General features: G+C 49.1%; 1 protein-coding gene across 1 annotated transcript in view; it reads right to left on the minus strand.

Annotated features, from left to right (window-relative positions):
* The window catches only part of LOC111922589 (RAC-beta serine/threonine-protein kinase-like), a 35,093-nt gene that overhangs the window by 5,450 nt on the left and 14,276 nt on the right, over positions 1-15,367 (minus strand). The window contains exons 5-10 of the mRNA XM_086872111.1: positions 14,606-14,737; positions 14,118-14,183; positions 11,222-11,290; positions 6,830-6,952; positions 3,403-3,531; positions 1,434-1,648 (exon numbers count right to left, since the gene is read on the minus strand). Of these exons, the coding sequence (XP_086728237.1) occupies positions 1,434-1,648; positions 3,403-3,531; positions 6,830-6,952; positions 11,222-11,290; positions 14,118-14,183; positions 14,606-14,737 (734 nt within the window). The remainder of the gene's footprint in view (positions 1-1,433; positions 1,649-3,402; positions 3,532-6,829; positions 6,953-11,221; positions 11,291-14,117; positions 14,184-14,605; positions 14,738-15,367) is intronic.

Genomic DNA, 15,367 nt, shown 5'->3' on the forward strand with positions numbered 1-15,367 from the left:
CAGCGAGCAGATTCCTGCTCTCGGGCCCCAGGGAGCGCGGGAAGCGAATGTCCTCGAGCAGGATGAGCTCGAAGAGCCGCTCGTGCTCAGGTGTGTGTGAGTGTGGGAGTGCCCAGGTGTGCCCAGGTGTGCCCAGGTGTGCCCAGGTGTATCCAGGTGTACCCAGGTGTGCCCAGGTGTGCCCAGGTGTGTCTCACCTCTGTTTTGGGTCCTTTTTCAGCAGCCCAGCGAGCAGATTGCGGCTCTCGGGCCCCAGGGAGCGCGGGAAGCGAATGTCCTCGAGCAGGATGAGCTCGAAGAGCCGCTCGTGCTCAGGTGTGTGTGAGTGTGGGAGTGCCCAGGTGTGCCCAGGTGTGCCCAGGTGTATCCAGGTGTATCCAGGTGTGTGTCTATGAGTGCCCAGGTGTATCCAGGTGTATCCAGGTGTGCCCAGGTATATCCAGGTGTGTGTCTATGAGTGCCCAGGTGTATCCAGGTGTGCCCAGGTGTGCCCAGGTGTATCCAGGTGTGTGTCTATGAGTGCACAGGTGTATCCAGGTGTACCCAGGTGTATCCAGGTGTATCCAGGTGTGTGTCTATGAGTACCCAGGTGTACCCAGGTGTGCCCAGGTGTGCCCAGGTGTGTCTCACCTCTGTTTCGGGTCCTTTTTCAGCAGCCCAGCGAGCAGATTGCGGCTCTCAGGCCCCAGGGAGCGCGGGAAGCGAATGTCCTCGAGCAGGATGAGCTCGAAGAGCCGCTCGTGCTCAGGTGTGTGTGAGTGTGGGAGTGCCCAGGTGTGCCCAGGTGTGCCCAGGTGTGCCCAGGTGTGTCTCACCTCTGTTTTGGATCCTTTTTGAGCAGTCCAGTGAGGAGATTCCTGCTCTCGGGCCCCAGGGAGCGCGGGAAGCGAATGTCCTCGAGCAGGATGAGCTCGAAGAGCCGCTCGTGCTCAGGTGTGTGTGAGTGTGGGAGTGCCCAGGTGTGCCCAGGTGTGCCCAGGTGTGCCCAGGTGTGTGTCTATGAGTGCCCAGGTGTACCCAGGTGTATCCAGGTGTACCCAGGTGTGCCCAGGTGTGTGTCTATGAGTGCCCAGGTGTGCCCAGGTGTGCCCAGGTGTATCCAGGTGTACCCAGGTGTGTGTCTATGAGTGCCCAGGTGTACCCAGGTGTGCCCAGGTGTGCCCAGGTGTGTCTCACCTCTGTTTCGGATCCTTTTTCAGCAGCCCAGCGAGCAGATTGCGGCTCTCGGGCCCCAGGGAGCGCGGGAAGCGAATGTCCTCGAGCAGGATGAGCTCGAAGAGCCGCTCGTGCTCAGGTGTGTGTGAGTGTGGGAGTGCCCAGGTGTGCCCAGGTGTGCCCAGGTGTGCCCAGGTGTGTGTCTATGAGTGCCCAGGTGTATCCAGGTGTATCCAGGTGTATCCAGGTGTGCCCAGGTGTGCCCAGGTGTGTCTCACCTCTGTTTTGGATCCTTTTTGAGCAGCCCAGCGAGGAGATTGCGGCTCTCGGGCCCCAGGGAGCGCGGGAAGCGAATGTCCTCGAGCAGGATGAGCTCGAAGAGCCGCTCGTGGTCCTGGTTGTAGAAGGGGAGGCGCCCGCAGAGCATCTCGTACATCACCACGCCCAGCCCCCACCAGTCCACCGCCCGCCCGTAGTCGTTGTCCTCCAGGACCTGCGGGGGGCACGGCGGGGGTCACCTGCTGGGGTCACCTGGTGGGGTCTGGGGTCACCTGATGGGGTCACCTGGTGGGGTCACCTGGTGGGGTCACCTGGTGGGGTCACCTGGTGGGGTCACCTGGTGGGGTCTGGGGTCACCTGACAGGACCTGGGGTCACCTGCTGGGGTCACCTGCTGGGGTTTGGGGTCACCTGCTGGGGTCACCTGCTGGGGTCACCTGATGGGGTCACCTGATGGGGTCACCTGGTGGGGTCACCTGGTGGGGTCACCTGCTGGGGTCACCTGGTGGGGTCTGGGGTCACCTGATGGGGTCACCTGGTGGGGTCACCTGGTGGGGTCTGGGGTCACCTGACAGGACCTGGGGTCACCTGCTGGGGTCACCTGCTGGGGTTTGGGGTCACCTGCTGGGGTCACCTGCTGGGGTCACCTGATGGGGTCACCTGATGGGGTCACCTGGTGGGGTCACCTGGTGGGGTCACCTGCTGGGGTCACCTGGTGGGGTCACCTGATGGGGTCTGGGGTCACCTGGGGTCACCTGATGGGGTCACCTGCTGGGGTCACCTGACAGGACCTGGGGTCACCTGATGGGGTCACCTGCTGGGGTCACCTGACAGGACCTGGGGTCACCTGATGGGGTCACCTGATGGGGTTTGGGGTCACCTGATGGGGTCACCTGGTGGGGTCTGGGGTCACCTGATGGGGTCACCTGATGGGGTCACCTGCTGGGGTTTGGGGTCACCTGGTGGGGTCACCTGATGGGGTCTGGGGTCACCTGGTGGGGTCACCTGGGGTCACCTGATGGGGTTTGGGGTCACCTGGTGGGGTCACCTGATGGGGTTTGGGGTCACCTGGTGGGGTTTGGGGTCACCTGACAGGAGCTGGGGATCACCTGGTGGGGTCTGGGGTCACCTGCTGGGGTCACCTGGGGGTCACCTGGTGGGGTTTGGGGTCACCTGACAGGACCTGCCAGGACTTGGGGAAATTCCCAGAAATTGATGGAAATTAACGAAAATTTCCAAAAATTCCCAGAAAATCCCAGAATTTCCTGGGAATTCCCAAAAAACTCCCAGAAAATCACGGAATTACCTAGAAATTCCAAAAAAATTCCCCAAAAAAATCACAAAAAAATAACAAAAATTCCCCCAAAAATTCACAGAAATTCCCAAAAATTCCCCAAAAATCCCCAAATTTCCCAAAAAACCCCCAGAATTTCCCCAAAAAAATCCTGGAATTTCCCCAAAAAACCCCCGAATTTCCCCAAAAATCACGGAATTTCCCCAAAATTCCCAGAATTTCCCCAAAAAATCCCGGAATTTCCCCAAAAAATCCCCGAATTTCCCCAAAAATCCCAAAAAATTCCCCAAAAAATCCCAGAATTTCCCCAAAAAATCCCCGAATTTCCCCGGGAATCCCGGAATTTCCCCAAAAAATCCCCAAATTTCCCCAAAAATTGCAAAAAATTCCCCAAAAAATCCCGGAATTTCCCAAAAAAATCCCCAAATTTCCCAAAAAAATCCCAGAATTTCCCCAAAAATCCCCGAATTTCCCCCAAAAAATCCCAGAATTTCCCAAAAAATCCCCGAATTTCCCCAAAAATCCCAAAAAAATCCCCAAAAATCCCCGAATTTCCCCAAAAAATCCCAGAATTTCCCAAAAAATTCCAAAAAATTCCCCAAAAATCCCGGAATTTCCCCCCAAATCCCGGAATTTCCCCGGGAATTCCGGGAATTCCGGCCCCCCCGGGGTCACCTCGGGCGCCAGGTACTCGGGGGTGCCGCAGAAGGTTCTCATGGTGGTGCCGTGGGTGACGCCCTCCTTGCACAGCCCGAAATCCGTGATCTTGATGTGCCCGTCCTTGTCCAGCATCAGGTTCTCCAGCTGGGGCAAAAACGGGAAAAATCCGGAATGGGGGGACCCCAAAATCCCGGGGTTTGACCCCAAAATCCCAGAATTGCCCAAAATCTCAGGATTTGACCCCAAAATCCCCGGATTTGACCCCAAAATCCCCAGATCCAGCCCCAAAATCCCAGGGTTTGACCCCAAAATCCTTGGATTCAGCCCCAAAATCCCAGGGTTTGACCCCAAAATCCTTGGATTCAGCCCCAAAATCCCGGGGTTTGACCCCAAAATCCTTGGATTCAGCCCCAAAATCCCGGGGTTTGGTACCAGAATCACGGGGGGACCCCAAAATCCCGGGGTTTGACCCCAAAATCCTTGGATTCAGCCCCAAAATCCCGGGATTTTGACCCCAAAATCCTTGGATTCAGCCCCAAAATCCCGGGGTTTGACCCCAAAATCCTGGGGTTTGGTACCAGAATCATGGGGGGACCCCAAAATCCCGGGGTTTGACCCCAAAATCCCAGGGTTTGACCCCAAAATCCCAGAATTGCCCAAAATCTCAGGATTTGACCCCAAAATCCCCGGATTTGACCCCAAAATCCCCAGATCGAGCCCCAAAATCCCGGGGTTTGACCCCAAAATCCTTGGATTCAGCCCCAAAATCCCGGGGTTTGGTACCAGAATCACGAGGGGACCCCAAAATCCCGGGGTTTGACCCCAAAATCCTTGGATTCAGCCCCAAAATCCCGGGGTTTGACCCCAAAATCCTTGGATTCAGCCCCAAAATCCCAGGGTTTGGTACCAGAATCACAGGGGGACCCCAAAATCCCGGGGTTTGACCCCAAAATCCCCGGATTCAGACATGAAATCCCAGGATTTGACCCCAAAACCGCAGAATTTGACCCCAAAATCCCCGGATTTGACCCCAAAATCCCAGAATTGCCCAAAATCTCAGGATTTGACCCCAAAATCCCCGGATTTGACACCAAAATCCCCAGATTCAGCCCCAAAATCCCGGGGTTTGACCCCAAAATCCCAGAATTGCCCAAAATCTCAGGATTTGACCCCAAAATCCCCGGATTTGACACCAAAATCCCCAGATCCAGCCCCAAAATCCCCCGGGGTTTGACCCCAAAATGCTTGGATTCAGCCCCAAAATCCCAGGGTTTGACCCCAAAATCCTTGGATTCAGCCCCAAAATCCCGGGGTTTGACCCCAAAATCCTTGGATTCAGCCCCAAAATCCCGGGGTTTGGTACCAGAATCACGGGGGGACCCCAAAATCCCTGGATTTGACCCCAAACCCCCTGGATTTGACCCCAAAATCCCCAGATCCAGCCCCAAAATCCCAGGATTTGGCCCCAAATCCCCGCAATTCCCCAAAATCCAGGGATTTGACCCCAAAACCCCTGGATTTGACCCCAAAACCCCTAGGATTTGACCCCAGAACCCCCAGAATTGCCCAAAACCCCGGGATTTGACCCCAAAATCCCGGGATTGCCCAAAATCCCAGGATTTGACCCCAAAACTCCCGGATTAAGCCCCAAAATCCCAGAATTCAGCCCAAAAATCCCCAGGATTTGACCCCAAATCCCCGGAATTGCCCAAAATCCGGGGATTTGACCCCAAAAATCCCAGATCCAGCCCCAAAATCCGGGGATTTGGCCCCAAAATCCCCAGATCCAGCCCCAAAATCCGGGGATTTGGCCCCAAAACCCCAGGATTTGACCCCAAATCCCCAGAATTGCCCAAAACCCCGGGATTTGACCCCAAAATCCCCGGAATTGCCCAAAATCCGGGGATTTGACCCCAAAACCCCGGGATTTGACCCCAAAATCCCCGGAATTGCCCAAAATCCGGGGATTTGACCCCAAAATCCCAGAATTACCCAAAATCCAGGCATTTGACCCCAAAATCCAGGGATTTGACCCCAAAACCCCCGGAATTGCCCAAAATCCAGGGATTTGACCCCAAAACTCCCGGATAAAGCCCCAAAATCCCTGGATTTGACCCCAAAATCCCTAAATTGCCCAGAATCCCAGGATTTGACCCCAAAACTCCCGGATTAAGCCCCAAAATCCCCGGATTCAGCCCGAAAATCCCCAGGATTTGACCCCAGAACCCCCGGAATTGCCCAAAATCCAGGGATTTGGCCCCAAAATCCGGGGATTTGACCCCAAATCCCCCAGAATTGCCCAAAATCCCGGGATTTGACCCCAAAATCCAGGGATTTCACCCCAAAATCCCCAGATCCAGCCCCAAAATCCGGGGATTTGACCCCAAAACCCTGGAATTGCCCAAAATCCGGGGATTTGACCCCAAAACTCCCGGATTAAGCCCGAAAATCCCCAGGATTTGACCCCAAAAGCCCCGGAATTGCCCAAAATCCGGGGATTTGACCCCAAAACTCCCGGATAAAGCCCCAAAATCCCCGGATTTGACCCCAAAACTCCCGGATTAAGCCCCAAAATCCCCGGATTCAGCCCGAAAATCCCCAGGATTTGACCCCAGAACCCCCAGAATTGCCCAAAATCCAGGGATTTGACCCCAAAATCCCAGGATTTGACCCCAAAATCCCGGAATTACCCAAAATCCGGGGATTTGACCCCAAAAGCCCCGGAATTGCCCAAAATCCAGGGATTTCACCCCAAAATCCCCAGATCCAGCCCCAAAATCCCCAGGATTTGACCCCAAAAGCCCCGGAATTGCCCAAAATCCGGGGATTTGACCCCAAAACTCCCGGATAAAGCCCCAAAATCCCCGGATTTGACCCCAAAACTCCCGGATTAAGCCCCAAAATCCCCGGATTCAGCCCGAAAATCCCCAGGATTTGACCCCAGAACCCCCAGAATTGCCCAAAATCCAGGGATTTGACCCCAAAATCCAGGGATTTGACCCCAAAACTCCCGGATAAAGCCCCAAAATCCCAGGATTTGACCCCAAAATCCCGGAATTGCCCAAAATCCCAGGATCTGACCCCAAAACTCCCGGATTAAGCCCCAAAATCCCCGGATTTGACCCCAAAACCCTGGAATTGCCCAAAATCCCAGGATTTGACCCCAAAACTCCCGGATTAAGCCCCAAAATCCCAGGATTTGACCCCAAAATCCCCAGATCCAGCCCCAAAATCCGGGGATTTGACCCCAAAATCCGGGGATTTGGCCCCAAAATCCGGGGATTTGACCCCAAAATCTGGGGATTTGACCCCAAAATCCGGGGATTTGGCCCCAGAACCCCCGGAATTACCCAAAATCCGGGGATTTGACCCCAAAATCCGGGGATTTGACCCCAAAACCCCGGAATTGCCCAAAACCCCGGGATTTGTCCCCAGAACGCACCTTGATGTCGCGATAGACGACGTCTCGCGAGTGCAGGTACTCGAGGGCCGAGACGATCTCGGCGCCGTAGAAACGAGCGCGAGGCTCCGGGAACACGCGCTCCCGGGAGAGGTGGAAAAAGAGCTGGGAAAAACGGGGGGAAAAACGGGAAAAATGGGAAAAATGGGAAAATGGGAAAAATTGGGGGGAAAATGGGGAAAAATGGGGAAATTTGGGTAAAATTGGGGGAAAAATGGGGGGGAAATGGGGGGGAAATGGGGGAAAAAGGAACAGGAGCTCCCGGGAGAGGTGGAAAAAGAGCTGGGAAAAATGGGGGGAAAAATAGGAAAAATGGGAAAAATGGGAAAATTTGGGGGAAAATTGGGGGGAAAATGGGGAAATTTGGGTAAAATTGGGGGGAAAATCGGGGGAAAATGGGGGGAAAAAGGAACAGGCGCTCCCGGGAGAGGTGGAAAAAGAGCTGGGAAAAACGGGGGGAAAAACGGGAAAAATGGGAAAAATGGGGGGAAAAATGGGAAAAATGGGAAAAAACGAGGGGAAAAATGGGGAAAAATGGGGGGAAAATGGGAAAAAAATGGGGAAAAATTGGGGAAAAAGGAACAGGCGCTCCCGGGAGAGGTGGAAAAAGAGCTGGGAAAAATGGGGGGAAAAACGGGAAAAATGGGAAAAATGGGGAAAATTGGGGGGAAAATGGGGAAAAATGGGGAAATTTGGGTAAAATTGGGGGAAAAATGGGGGGGAAATGGGGGGGAAATGGGGGAAAAAGGAACAGGAGCTCCCGGGAGAGGTGGAAAAAGAGCTGGGAAAAATGGGGGGAAAAACGGGAAAAATGGGAAAAATGGGAAAATTTGGGGGAAAATTGGGGGAAAAATGGGAAAAATGGGGAAAAATGGGGGGAAAATGGGGGGAAAAATGGGGGGAAAAATTGGGGGGAAAATGGGAAAAAAATGGGAAAAAAATGGGGAAAAATGGGGAAAAAGGAACAGGAGCTCCCGGGAGAGGTGGAAAAAGAGCTGGGAAAAACGGGGGGAAAAACGGGAAAAATGGGAAAAACGGGAAAATTTGGGAAAATTGGGAAAAATTGGGGGGAAAATGGGAAAATTAGGGGGAAAATGGGAAAAAAATGGGGAAAAATGGGGGAAAATGGAACAGGAGCTCCCGGGAGAGGTGGAAAAAGAGCTGGGAAAAACGGGGGGAAAAACGGGAAAAATGGGAAAAATGGGAAAAATGGGAAAAATGGGAAAAATTGGGGGGAAAATGGGAAAAAACGAGGGGAAAAATGGGGGGAAAAATGGGAAAAAAATGGGGAAAAATGGGGAAAAATGGGGAAAAAGGAACAGGAGCTCCCGGGAGAGGTGGAAAAAGAGCTGGGAAAAACGGGGGGAAAAACGGGAAAAATGGGAAAAATGGGAAAAATGGGAAAAATTGGGAAAAATTGGGGGGAAAATGGGGAAAAATGGGGAAAAAGGAACAGGCGCTCCCGGGAGAGGTGGAAAAAGAGCTGGGAAAAATGGGGGGGAAAACGGGAAAAATGGGAAAAACGGGAAAAATGGGAAAATTGGGGGGAAAATGGGAAAAAACGAGGGGAAAAACGGGGGGAAAATGGGAAAATTGGGGGGAAATGGGGGGAAAATGGGGAAAAAGGAACAGGAGCTCCCGGGAGAGGTGGAAAAAGAGCTGGGAAAAACGGGGGGAAAAACGGGAAAAATGGGAAAAACGGGAAAATTGGGGAAAATTGGGGGAAAAATGGGGAAAAATGGGGGGAAAAATGGGGAAATTTGGGTAAAATTGGGTAAAATTGGGGGGAAAATGGGGGAAAAGGAACAGGAGCTCCCGGGAGAGGTGGAAAAAGAGCTGGGAAAAACGGGGGGAAAAACGGGAAAAATGGGAAAAATGGGAAAAATGGGAAAAATTGGGAAAAATTGGGGGGGAAATGGGAAAAATTGGGGAAAAAAATGGGGAAAAATGGGGAAAAATTGGGGGGAAAATGGGGGAAAAGGAACAGGAGCTCCCGGGAGAGGTGGAAAAAGAGCTGGGAAAAACGGGGGGAAAAACGGGAAAAATGGGAAAAATGGGAAAAATGGGAAAAATGGGAAAAAACGAGGGGAAAAATGGGGAAAAATGGGGAAAAATGGGGGGAAAATGGGAAAAAAATGGGGAAAAATGGGGAAAATGGAACAGGAGCTCCCGGGAGAGGTGGAAAAAGAGCTGGGAAAAACGGGGAGAAAAATGGGAAAAATGGGAAAAATGGGAAAAATTGGGGGGAAAATGGGGAAAAATGGGGAAAATGGGGAAAATGGGGAAAAACGAGGGGAAAATGGGAAAAAAATGGGGAAAAATTGGGGAAAAAGGAACAGGCGCTCCCGGGAGAGGTGGAAAAAGAGCTGGGAAAAATGGGGGGAAAAACGGGAAAAATGGGAAAAACGGGAAAATGGGAAAAATGGGAAAAATTGGGGGGAAAATGGGAAAAAACGAGGGGAAAAATAGGAAAAATGGGGAGAATTGGGGGGAAAATGGGAAAAAAATGGGGAAAAATGGGGAAAAAGGAACAGGAGCTCCCGGGAGAGGTGGAAAAAGAGCTGGGAAAAATGGGGGGAAAAACGGGAAAAATGGGAAAAATGGGAAAAATGGGAAAAATTGGGGGGAAAATGGGGAAAATTGGGAAAAAAATGGGAAAAAAATGGGGAAAAATGGGGAAAAAGGAACAGGAGCTCCCGGGAGAGGTGGAAAAAGAGCTGGGAAAAATGGGGGGAAAAACGGGAAAAATGGGAAAAATGGGAAAAATGGGAAAAATTGGGGGGAAAATGGGGAAAATTGGGGGAAAAATGGGGGGGAAAATGGGGAAAAATGGGAAAAATTGGGGGGAAAATGGAAAAAATGGGGGGAAAATTGGGGAGAAATGGGAAAAAAATTGGGAAAAATGGGAAAAATGGGGGAGGAAATGTGGGGGGAAATGAGGGAAAAAATGGGAATAATGGGAAAAATGGGGGAAAAATGGGGAAAATGGGAAAAATGGGAATAATGGGAAAAATGGGGGAAAAATGGGGAGAAATGGGGAAAAATGGGGAAAATGGGGAAAAATGTGGGAAAAATGGGGGAAAATGGGGAAAATGGGGAAAAATGGGGAAAAATGGGGATAAATGGGGAAAAATGGGGAAAATGGGGAAAAATGGGGAAAAATGGGGATAAATGGGGAAAAATGGGGAAAAATGAGAGAAAAATGGGGAAAAATGGGGAGAAATGGGAATAAAATGGGGAAAAATGGGGAAAAATGGGAAAAATGGGGAAAAATGGGAATAAAATGGGAATAAAATGGGGAAAAATGAGGGAAAAATGGGGAAAAATGAGGAAAAATGGGGAAAAATGGGGAAAAATGGGGGAAAAATGAAGGAAAATGGGGAAAAATGGGGAAAATGGGGAAAAAATGGGGAAAAATGGGGATAAATGGGGAAAAATGGGAAAAAATGGGGAAAATGGGGAAAAATGTGGGAAAAATGGGGATAAATGGGGGAAAAATTGGGAAAAATGGGGAAAAATGGGGAAAAATGGGGGAAAATGGGGGAAAAATGGGGGAAAAATGGGGGAAAAATGAGGGAAAAATGGGGATAAATGGGGAAAAATTGGGGAAAATGGAGAAAAATGGGGGAAAAATGGGGAAAAATGGGGGAAAATGGGGGGAAATGGGAATAAAATGGGGAAAAATGGGGAAAAATGAGGGAAAAATGGGGGAAAATGGGGAAAAATGGGGAAAAATGGGGAAAAATGGGGAAAAATGGGGAAAAATGGGGGAAAAATGGGAAAAATGGGGGAAAATGGGGAAAAATGGGGGAAAATGGGGAAAATGGGGAAAAATGTGGGAAAAATGAGGAAAAATGGGGAAAAATGGGGGAAAAAATGGGGGAAAATGGGAATAAAATGGGAATAAAAATGGGAAAAATGGGGAAAAATGGGGGAAAAATGGGAATAAAATGGGGGAAAATGGGGGAAAAATGGGAATAAAATGGGGAAAAATGTGGGAAAAATGGTGAAAAATGAGGGAAAAATGGGAAAAATGGGGGAAAATGGGGAAAAATGGGGGGAAATGGGAATAAAATGGGGAAAAATGGGGAAAAATGAGGGAAAAATGGGGGAAAATGGGGGAAAAATGGGAATAAAATGGGGAAAAATGGGAATAAAATGGGGAAAAATGAGGGAAAAATGGGAAAAACGGGAGCTCATTCTTAGGGAACGCTGCCCTGATCCAGGGGAAAACGAGGAAAAAGTGGGATAAAACCACCCCAAATAAAAAGTGGGAATAAAAGCAGCAGGAAAACGGGAATTATCCAGGCCCTGACGCAGGGAAAAGGGAATTTTTTGGGATGGAAATTTGGGATTTGGGAGGGGAGTTCCCACCTCGCCGCCGTTGGCGTATTCCATGACGAAGCAGAGGCGGTCGTGGGTTTGGAAAGCGTATTTCAGCGCCTGGGGGAGGGAAAAATGGGGATTTGGGGAGGGAATTCCGGGATTTTCCCAATGAAAATTGGGATTTGGGGAGGGAATTCTGGGATTTTCCATGGAAAAATGGGATTTGGGGAGGGAATTCCCACAATTCCCAATGAAAAATGGGGATTTGGGGAGGGAATTCCAGGATTTTCCCAATGAAAATTGGGATTTGGGGAGGGAATTCTGGGATTTTCCATGGAAAAATGGGATTTGGGGAGGGAATTCCCACAATTCCCAATGAAAAATGGGGATTTGGGGAGGGAATTCCGGGATTTTCCATGGAAAAATGGGATTTGGGGAGGGAATTCCGGGATTTTCCATGGAAAAATGGGATTTGGGGAGGGAATTCCCACAATTCCCAATGAAAAATGGGGATTTGGGGAGGGAATTCCTGGATTTTCCCACTGAAAATGGGGATTTGGGGAGGGAATTCCTGGATTTTCCATGGAAAAATGGGATTTGGGGAGGGAATTCCGGGATTTTCCATGGAAAAATGGGATTTGGGGAGGGAATTCCCACAATTCCCAAGGAAAAATGGGATTTGGGGAGGGAATTCTGGGATTTTCCCACTGAAAATGGGGATTTGGGGAGGGAATTCTGGGATTTTTTATTGAAAAATGGGATTTAGGGAGGGAATTCTGGGATTTTCCCACTGAAAATGGGGATTTGGGGAGGGAATTCCTGGATTTTCCCACTGAAAATGGGATTTGGGGAGGGAATTCCTGGATTTTCCCACTGAAAATTGGGATTTGGGAAGGGAATTCCTGGATTTTCCCACTGAAAATTGGGATTTGGGAAGGGAATTCCCATAATTCCCAATGAAAATTGGGATTTGGGGAGGGAATTCCAGGATTTTCCATGGAAAAATGGGATTTGGGGAAGGAATTCCTGGATTTTTTATTAAAAAATGGGATTTGAGGAGGGAATTCCGGGATTTTTTATTGAAAATTGGGATTTGGGGAGGGAATTCCGGGATTTTTTATTAAAAAATGGGAATTTGGGGAGGGAATTCCAGGATTTTCCATGGAAAAATGGGATTTGGGAAGGGAATTCCTGGATTTTTTATTAAAAATTGGGATTTGGGGAGGGAATTCCTGGATTTTCCATGGAAAATTGGGATTTGGGGAGGGAATTCTGGGATTTTCCATGGAAAAATGGGGATTTGGGGAGGGAATTCCCACAATTCCCAAGAAAAAATGGGATTTGGGGAGGGAATTCCTGGATTTTCCAATGAAAAATGGGATTTGGGGAGGGAATTCCGGGATTTTCCATGGAAAAATGGGATTTGGGGAGGGAATTCCTGGATTTTTTATTAAAAAATGGGATTTGAGGAGGGAATTCTGGGATTTTCCCACTGAAAATGGGAATTTGGGGAGGGAATTCTGGGATTTTTTATTGAAAAATGGGATTTGGGGAGGGAATTCCAGGATTTTCCATGGAAAAATGGGATTTGGGGAGGGAATTCCTGGATTTTTTATTAAAAAATGGGATTTGGGGAGGGAATTCTGGGATTTTCCATGGAAAAATGGGATTTGGGGAGGGAATTCTGGGATTTTCCATGGAAAAATGGGATTTGGGGAGGGAATTCTGGGATTTTTTATTGAAAAATGGGATTTAGGGAGGGAATTCCTGGATTTTCCAATGAAAAATGGGATTTGGGGAGAGAATTCTGGGATTTTCCCACTGAAAATGGGGATTTGGGGAAGGAATTCCTGGATTTTTTATTGAAAAATGGGATTTAGGGAGGGAATTCCTGGATTTTCCCACTGAAAAATGGGATTTGGGGAGGGAATTCCTGGATTTTCCCACTGAAAAATGGGATTTGGGGAGGGAATTCCTGGATTTTCCCACTGAAAATGGGGATTTCTCCCCAGAATTCCCCCAGAATTCCTGGATTTTCCCCCAGAATTCCCAGATTTCCCCCTGAAAATGGGGATTTTGACCCAGAATTCCCAGATTTCCCCCCAGAATTCCCAGATTTTCCCCCAGAATTCCCAGATTTCCCCCTGAAAATGGGGATTTTGACCCAGAATTCCCAGATTTCCCCCCTTTCCCGGTGTTTTGGGCCCAGAATTCCCAGATTTCCCCCAGAATTCCCAGATTTTCCCCCAGAATTCCCAGATTTCCCCCAGAATTCCCAGATTTTCCCCCTTTCCCGGTGTTTTGGGCCCAGAATTCCTAGATTTTCCCCAGAATTCCCAGATTTCCACCTGAAAATGGGAATTTCCCCCAGAATTCCCAGATTTCCCCCAGAATTCCCAGATTTCCCCCCAGAATTCCCAGATTTTCCCCCAGAATTCCCAGATTTTCCCCTGAAAATGGGGATTTTCCCCCAGAATTCCCAGATTTTCCCCAGAATTCCCACATTTCTCCCCAGAATTCCCAGATTTCCCCCCAGAATTCCCAGATTTCCCCCTGAAAATGGGGATTTGGACCCAGAATTCCCAGATTTCTCCCAGAATTCCCAGATTTTCCCCCAGAATTCCCAGATTTCCCCCCAGAATTCCCAGATTTTCCCCCTTTCCCAGTGTTTTGGGCCCAGAATTCCCAGATTTCTCCCCAGAATTCCCAGATTTCCCCCCGAATTCCCAGATTTTCCCCAGAATTCCCAGATTTTCCCCTTTTCCCGGGGTTTTGGGCCCCGAATTCCCAGATTTTCCCCCTTTCCCGGTGTTTTGGGCCCAGAATCCCCAGATTTCCACCTGAAAATGGGGATTTCCCCCCAGAATTCCCAGATTTCCCCCCGAATTCCCAGATTTCCCCCTTTTCCCGGGGTTTTCTCCCCGGAATTCCGGGGCTGGCTCACGGTGAGGAACGGGTGCCGGCTGTTCTGGAGGACGCGGCTCTCGGTGACCGTGTGAGCGACCTCATCCTGCGGGAAAATCCCCAATTCCCAGAAAAAATCCCAAATTCCCACCGGAAAAATCCCAAATTCCCAATGGAAAAATCCCAAATTCCCGGAAAAATCCCAAATTCCCACCGGGAAAATCCCAATTTCCCAGAAAAATCCCAAATTCCCACCGGAAAAATCCCATTTTCCCCCTGGAATTCCCATTTTCCCCCTTAAAATTCCCATTTTTCCTCCCAAAATTCCCATTTTCCCCCCCCAAAACTCCATTTTCCCCTTTAAAATTCCCATTTTTCCCCCCAAAACCCCCCTTAAAATTCCCATTTTTCCCCCTTAAAATTCCCATTTCACCCCCAAAATTCCCATTTTTCCCCCCAACACCCCATTTTCACCCCCAAAATTCCCGTTTTTCCCCCCAAAATTCCCATTTTTTCGTTTTCCCGTGCCTTGGCGATGACGATTTCCTTCCTGAGGATTTTCATGGCGTAATAACGGCCCGAGCATTTCTCCCGCACCAGGATCACCTTCCCGAACGTTCCCTTCCCCAGCAGCTTCAGGTAATCGAAGTCGCTCATGCTCTGCGCCCAAAATCCCGGCATTTGGGGAAAAACGGGAATGCCGGAGGCTCGGGAAGATTTGGGGGATTTTGGGGAATTTTTGGGATTTTTTGGGATTTTTTTGGGATTTTTTGGGGATTTTTTTGGGAATTTTTTGGTATTTTTTTTGGATTTTTGAGGGATTTTTTTGGGATTTTTTTGGGATTTTTTTGGGATTTTTTGGGGATTTTTTTGGGATTTTTTTAAGGATTTTTGGGGGATTTTTTTGGGATTTTTTGGGATTTTTTTGGGATTTTTTTTGGATTTTGTTGGGATTTTTTGGGGATTTTTTTGGGATTTTTTGGTGATTTTTTTGGGATTTTTTGGGGATTTTTTTGGGATTTTTTTAAGGATTTTTGGGTGATTTTTTTGGGATTTTTTGGGATTTTTTTGGGGATTTTTTTGGGATTGTTTGGGATTTTTTGGGGAATTTTTTGGGATTTTTTGGGGATTTTTTTGGGATTTTTTTGGTTTTTTTTGGGATTTTTTGGGGATTTTTTTTTGATTTTTTTAAGGATTTTTGAGGGATTTTTTGGGGATTTTTTGGGGAATTTTTTGGGATTTTTTGGGGAATTTTTTGGGATTTTTTGGGGATTTTTGGGGGATTTTTTT

This window comes from Cyanistes caeruleus, chromosome 38 (genome assembly GCF_971803275.1).
Source record: "Cyanistes caeruleus chromosome 38, bCyaCae1.hap1.1, whole genome shotgun sequence".
Classification (NCBI taxonomy): Eukaryota; Metazoa; Chordata; class Aves; order Passeriformes; family Paridae; genus Cyanistes; species Cyanistes caeruleus.